At 44.6% G+C, this 7,500-nt stretch overlaps 1 protein-coding gene across 1 annotated transcript in view; it reads left to right on the forward strand.

Moving 5' to 3' along the window:
• Positions 1 to 7,500, forward strand: part of LOC121696193 (receptor-type tyrosine-protein phosphatase U-like) — a 216,030-nt gene that overhangs the window by 138,429 nt on the left and 70,101 nt on the right. Inside the window, 2 exon segments of the mRNA XM_042077539.1 lie at positions 3,795 to 3,966; positions 6,935 to 7,228. Of these exon segments, the coding sequence (XP_041933473.1) occupies positions 3,795 to 3,966; positions 6,935 to 7,228 (466 nt within the window).

A 7,500-nucleotide genomic window follows, 5' to 3' on the forward strand; every position in this document is an offset into this window, starting at 1 on the left:
CACACACACGCAACTCTCCAAATGAACTGCGGAGGGTATGAGTGCGAGCGACACAGCGTTATGTCCTCTTGCTCCAGGCACAGGAAAAACAACAAGGTCTCGCCTCTGCTTTGGCAAGCCGCTGATTTAATTTCTTCCCTGTTAGATTTTCCCACTTCATACTCTTCCTCGGCGCGCTGGGACGAAGGCTCTCTCCTGTCACATTGTTTAGCGCTCCGCACCTCCCGCCACAGCAGATGTCAAATAGGCTTTCCTGCTGCAAGGCCACCGCCCCGACAGCTTACATAACATGCCGCTCACGCGCGACGCACGGAGGCTGGCTGAGTCTGGCATGTCGGGGATTGCACCTGAGGAGGAATGGATTGCCTGTGGTAGTGAGTGTGTGGCGAGGATTTTGCGGTTGAATATGTGTGTGCGTGTGTGTGTGTGTGTGCGTGTGTGTGTGTGTGTGTGTGTGTGTGTGTGTGTGTGTGTGCGTGCAAATGTGCGTGTGTGTGTGTGTGTGTGTGTGTGTGTGTGTGTGTGTGTGTTTGAATGTGTCTGTTCCTGTGATTTTGTCAAAATGTGTTTTGTGTATTTTCCTGTAAGTGTCAGTGTTTGTAAGTTTATGTCTGTGGGAGGAAGGTTTGAGGGAGAATGTGAGAATGTGTGGGAAGGAGAGTGTGCACATCTATGTAATCATTTGTGTGTGTGTGTGTGTGTGTGTGTGTGTGTGTGTGTGTGTGTGTGTGTGTGTGTGTTTGTTAAATATATGTATGTAAATCTGTATTCATTGTTTGAGTGTGCAAGTCGGTTTAGTGTGTGTGTGTGTGGTCCTATGTGGGTGTGTGTGTCTGTGTGCCACTAAGCAGGAGAGTTTGCTCTTCTGCAGGCTGCCGCAGGGACAGGAGAGGAGGTCGCCACGGAAACCCTTCCTGTCACAGGAAACAACAACAACAAAAAAATACCTGCAAGGCCTTCATGCATTTCAAGCCAATTCACAGTGGCCAGTTTGTGTGTGTATGTGTGTATATGTGTCTGTGAGTGTGTGTGTGTGTGTGTCTGTGTGTGCATGGCTGTCTGTGCTGTGACATTCATGAGTTTATCATCCCCCCACCCATCCAAAAAAAAACATCCCGCCAGCGGTACCTGTCTTCTCCTCTTTTTCTCTCGCCGCCTCTCTCTCCCTCCCTCGCTCTCTCTCTCTTTCTGTTCACACGCACCCTCTCACCCTGCGGTGGGGACAGAACGCAGTGTCGCACAAGCCTCCTCTTCCTCTTCCTCTTCCTCCTGAGTTTCCCCTTCATTTTCCTCCTCTTCCTCTTCCTCCTGAGTTTCCCCTTCATTTTCATACTTCCACGCTTCACTGAGCCGAGTGCAGCTGAAAGCCACTCAGGAGGCAACGGGCAAGATGTGTCTGTTTGTAAATAGGAAATGGAATATACAATTAATCATCGTTTAATTAGACAGCTTCATCTAAATATGTGTTGCATTCATTTCCATGTTCTGCACTCTCTCTCTCTCTCTCTCTCTCTCTCTCTCTCTCTCTCTCTCTCTCTCTCTGTTTGTCAGCTTCTCTCTATCTTTCCATTTCTCTCTCTCTTTGCCTCTCCATGTGTCTCTCATTCTCTGCCTCTCTTCCCATCTCTTATCTCCCTATCCTCTACTCTCCATGTCTCTTTCTCTCTGCCTCTCTTTTTTTCTCTCCTCTTTCTCCTTCTTTCCTTCATTCTGTCATGCTCTATCATGTTCTATCGTGTTCATCATGTTCTATCTATAGTGCCTCTCCTGCATGTTAGTAGATTTGGGGCTTATATGTGATATTGGAACCGAAGGATGGCTGGTTCTCCGCTTCTAAAGTAGCGTAGCTTGTCTCCTTACTGATGTCTTTGTCCTTTGCTGAGGATATGGGCTGGTGGCCAAAAGTTTACTGATGCATTGATGTATAAGCATGAGGGGCAATTCCATGCAAAACAGTCACGTCCATAACGCCAGCTAAATACCATGGCATTGTGTTGGCGTCATGGATGTAAAAGTTTTGCGTGGAATTGCCCTAAGTGAATGGTTTAAGAAAAGAGTCTTAAAACATATTGTTTTCGGTAACGCTTTAGAATAACATGTGCTTATTAGGTATTAAAAGTGCATAATAAGCAGTTAACAATTCATTACTAACAGTTAGTTAACTGTTGTTATCCTTTAATAACATTAACTAACTGTTAACATGCAGCTTGTAAGTGTTAATAAGCAGCCTTTTAAGTTACTTACAAGCATATTTGTTAACAGTTGTAAGTGTTAACAAGCAGCTTGTTAATGCTTGTTAATGGTGTATAAGACAAAGAGGTGGATAACTAATACGCTTATAAGACCTTTCTTACCTATTTGTAGTACATTTTGCAGCCCCCCAATCTAAAGCGAGGACCATGTAGCCTATAGTTCCAACAAGCCCAACCTTCTATCTCTCTATATACTGTATCTCTCCATCTAGCTTGGTTTAGCTGTGAGAAATACACCTTCAAAATTGTTGCTGTGAGCAGGAATCGAACCCCGGTCGCCTGCATCAGAGAGTGCATCGCTACTTATTGAGCTACACTACTTTTCTTATACAGCTGATGAAATTGTTTATCTTGATTCTATATTCCGAAGTGCTATATCACACTAGCTATGCTTTTTACAAATATGTTTCTGATGGAAAAGTGGTGTTTAATTAATGCAGAAACAGACCACGAATGTTCGCCTCTGTTCAAGGCAAACTGAAACATGTTTTAAATCGATCACGAACGTTAGCCTATGTTTGCAACTTTGAACCAGAGCTTTGAACGCACCCACTTATCGTCTTTAAGCCTCGGTTGCTAGGTAACCAAACTATATACAAAGCTGACATATCTTTAGACTGCTGACAAACTGACAAACTGTTTTATGCGTTCACTGAACAAAGATTAAGGAAATTATACACCACTTTTCCATCAGAAACATATTTGTAAAAAGCATAGCTAGTATGATATAGAACATCGCAATATAGAATCAAAATGAACATTTTCATCAGCAAATTAGGAACAATAGTGTAGCTTAACAAGTAGCGATGCACCCCCTGACGCGGGAGACCGGGGTTCGGGTCCTGCTCACTGCAACAATTTTGAAGGTGTATTTCTCACAGCTAAACCAAGCTAGATGGAGAGATACAGTATATAGAGAGATAGAAGGTTGGGCTTGTTGGAACTATAGGCTACATGGTCCTCGCTTTAGATTGGGGGGCTGCAAAATGTACTACAAATAGGTAAGAAAGGTCTTATAAGCGTATTAGTTATCCACCTCTTTGTCTTATACACCATTAACAAGCATTAACAAGCTGCTTGTTAACACTTACAACTGTTAACAAATATGCTTGTAAGTAACTTAAAAGGCTGCTTATTAACACTTACAAGCTGCATGTTAACAGTTAGTTAATGTTATTAAAGGATAACAACAGTTAACTAACTGTTAGTAATGAATTGTTAACTGCTTATTATGCACTGTTAATACCTAATAAGCACATGTTATTCTAAAGCGTTACCTTGTTTTCTTTCTGTTTGTCCCTCAATCTTTCTCTCTTTTTCATCTCTTTTCATTCCTCTCTCCCTCTGTCCTTTTCTGCCTCTGTATCCTTCTCTCTTTCTCTTTCTCTCTCTCTCTCATTATTTCTGTTTTTATCTTTAACTCCTCCTCTCTCCTCCTCCCTCCTTTCCTCTCCCTCTCTCTCATTATCTCCTCCTCTCTCTCTTTCTCTCTCTTCCCCCTCTCTCTCTCTTCCCCCTATCTCTCCCTGTCCCCTCTCTCAGAGGCGTAATGGAGCTCTGATTGACCCCGCCTCCGTGGGCTGGCGTCAGGGCCGTTGGGTGGCGCTCTTTCAGGTGGAGGCGGCCCAGCGCGGGGAGCAGGACCTGTACCGCTGTGTCACGCAGTCCCCGCGCGGAGCCGCCGTCTCCAACTTCGGAGAGCTCATCGTCAGAGGTGAGACGCCACACACACACGCACACACACATGCACGCACAAACATCACATCATGTGGCCCTATATGGGCGTCACACACACACACACACACACACACACACACACACACACACATACATACACACATACACAACCAAGTGAGATCACAAGCTGTACATAAAGTATGCTAGCTTACATACATACAGTATAGGCTGATCAAAACAGACAGACAGACAGACAGACACACACACACACACACACACACACACAAAAACACACACACACACACACACACACACAAAAACACACACACACACACACACACACACACACACACGCAAGCACACAAACAAACAAACAAGCACACAAACAAACAATGCGACATTGCCACAGTTTAGACAGCCTCTCAAGGCCCACTGTACATGTAGGCAGATTCTGTTGCTCCATCACACTCAGCATAAGTGAGCTTTTGTCAGGTTGATTAATGACTGATTGGCCTATCACAGACACATTTGTGCAAAAATAGCTAAATTAACAGCGCAATCATTCATGCACAGATGAAGAAGCTGCTCGCTTTGAGAGGCTCTCATGCTCCTGTTATGATTAAAAGACTTCCGAGCGCCACTCTCAAAATGTAACGCGAGGCTGCGACGCTCTAAAATTATGATTATGGAATAACACAAAGGCATGAAAGTGGTGATGTTTTTCCTTTTTTTCTTTTTTTCTTCTTGTTCTGTGGTTCGCTTTTGAAGGTTGTCTCCTCTCGTCTCGTGCCATTTCACCATTCCGTTTGAAAAAGCGAGAGAATAATTTCCCTCTGTGTTTAAAAAAGAGAAAGAAGAAAAAGAAGAAAAAAGATTAAAGCTCAGTGCGACTCCTGGAAGCTTTAGCCTCACTCATCACTGGCCTTGAGACGAGCATCAACTTCATTTTCATGTAGCTCGCTAATTTTCCTCTTTAGACCAAATCCATAGAGCTACCATTAGCCACTACACTAGCCACGTGAACTTGCACAAAGCTAGTCCCTCTTCCCTTCTTAGACCAAAAACACAGGGCTACCATTAGCGACTACACTAGCCATGTGAACTTGTACAAAGCTGGTCCATCTTCCCTACAATGAGCCACTCATTTGTTGTAAAGGATGTGAGGATCTTCCAGCCATTTGAGACTTTAAAGTACGGGTGTGTGCGTGTGTGTGTGTGTGGGGGGGAGGGGGAGTTGGAGAGGGGCTTGACCCACTTCCCTTCCCCATCTCAGCCTCTCCCAAGCGGGGAGGGATTTTCCGGTCATCCCCCCTCACAAGCGTGGAGCTGTGGCTGTCCATCCCTGCGGACCCCAGCTCTGCTTGGCTTTGGTTTGCGCCTGTCTTTTGATGGTGTCCTCTTGAGCTGCTAAAGGTCTCCGCTGCAGAGGCGGTCTTAATGAGGAGACTTAATTATGTGTTAATTGACTGCAATGCGAGGTGTCACGTCACAAGTTTTGAGTTACTGTATAGTGCGTAGGTGGGAGCGCTTTAGGGGAAGCACAATTAGAGGTGTTCCAGCGTCATTTCATTGTTATGAACACATATAAATGCATGCACACACACACACACACACACACACACACACATTCACAACTTGCACACACACACACACACACACACATGCACACACACCTTTTGTAACTTCTTTACTGCTGCATATCTCTTTGCCTTCACTTGAGATTACAGTGGGAATATCCATAATTGGAGAGCTGGACATAAAGGCTATCCATAAAGCCGGGAATTGAACCGACAACTTTCAGGCTACTGCACGCTAGCCCAGCTCCTTAACCTCTACACTACCACCGCCCTCCACACACAAATGAGTCTACAGATGAGCACTTGGAGAACATCTCATTTGTGCACGCTGGAGAAGCACGGAGGGACACATCAATCAATCCGAGGCCATTCCTTCCCATGATTTATAATTAGAACACCACTTCATTCGATTGGAAGTCCCCACTGTACCGCCCAGGGTTGAGTGGTGTAATATAAAAGGACATACCGTAATGGCTACTGTCCGGGCCGTGCTAGTTGATATCATTGTATCTTTGCTTCAGTAACTGTTCCTTGTGAACAGTTTGTTAAAATATAGAGGCGATGACTCAAAGGTACAATGCATACACCTCTGAACTATTTGATTTATAATTCAATCCTCCCTCCCATTTAGTCTTTGGTCCTGCTTGATTCAGTTTCTCATTTAGAATTTGTAACATTCCAAAACCAGTGAAGTAAGGGACATTTATTTTTGCTTGATTTATTTATTTCATTTTTAAGGTATCATGTACACTATTAAGCATAAATGTTTAAATAAACCATTTGATGGATTGTAGAATGTAGATAGCCTAAGACTACTTTTCATCCGCAGTCACATAGGTGCATATCCACCAACCATCTGAAGTTAGCATCTCTTGCTTTATAACTCACCCTGGCACTGCTGTGTCCTCTGTGCCCTGCACTTGGGTCCAGCAGCCAATGGTATCACTGTAGCAGTACAATATACAATGCAACATATAGATAATATACGATATGGACAACATACACAAATTACAAGACTGACAATATACAATATAGATACACATATACACACATTTCAGGACACATACACCATTAATCAGACCAGAATCAGTCACAAGTGATTATTTAGCCTGTAATCGCTGTATTACATGAACATAAAATGGTCTCTTGTCTAGTGGCTGTATATAGTATGTGCAATATGAATGGGACACATTTTTAGCTTTATTGTGCTATCCTTGATGTCTTTGTAAGAATGTACATGAGAAGCAGAGTCTGTATACTATAATTATTCCAAAGTATCGAATAAAGTCTTGTATCTATGTCTATCTATCTTCCTTGTCTAGTCGCCGTACATAGTATATACAGTGGGAATGGGGCAAATTCATATACAGTATATATATATATATGACGTGTGTATTATGAGTATTGACGGCACGCTGTCCCCTGCAGTGCCCCCCACACCCATCGCACCCCCCCAGCTGCTGCGGGCCGGCCCCACGTACCTCATCATCCAGCTCAACACCAACTCCATCGTTGGCGACGGACCGGTGATACGCCGGGAGATCGAGTACCGCGCCAGCCACTCGCCCTGGACCGAGACGCACGGCGTCAGCTCACTCACCTATAAGGTGTGGCACCTGGAGCCCGACACCGAGTACCGCATCAGCGTCCTGCTGACCCGGCCAGGTGAGGGGGGGACCGGACCGCCTGGACCCCCGCTCATCAGCAGGACCAAGTGTGCCGGTGAGTGACCAGGAGAGCTGAGGAGTGCGTGTGTGTGTGTGTGTGTGTGTGTGTGTGTGTGTGTGTGTGTGTGTGTGTGTGTGTGTGATCTGTGATGATGCTGCTGCTGTTGCGTGCTAAACAGAAAAACCTGCATATGTGCAAATGTCAACACAAAGACACATAAATGCATCCACACACACACACACACACAAACACACGATTGAATTGAATTAAATGCACACACACACACACACACACACACACACACACACACACACACACACACACAC

Source organism: Alosa sapidissima, chromosome 21 (assembly GCF_018492685.1).
Source record: "Alosa sapidissima isolate fAloSap1 chromosome 21, fAloSap1.pri, whole genome shotgun sequence".
In the NCBI taxonomy this organism is placed as follows: Eukaryota; Metazoa; Chordata; class Actinopteri; order Clupeiformes; family Clupeidae; genus Alosa; species Alosa sapidissima.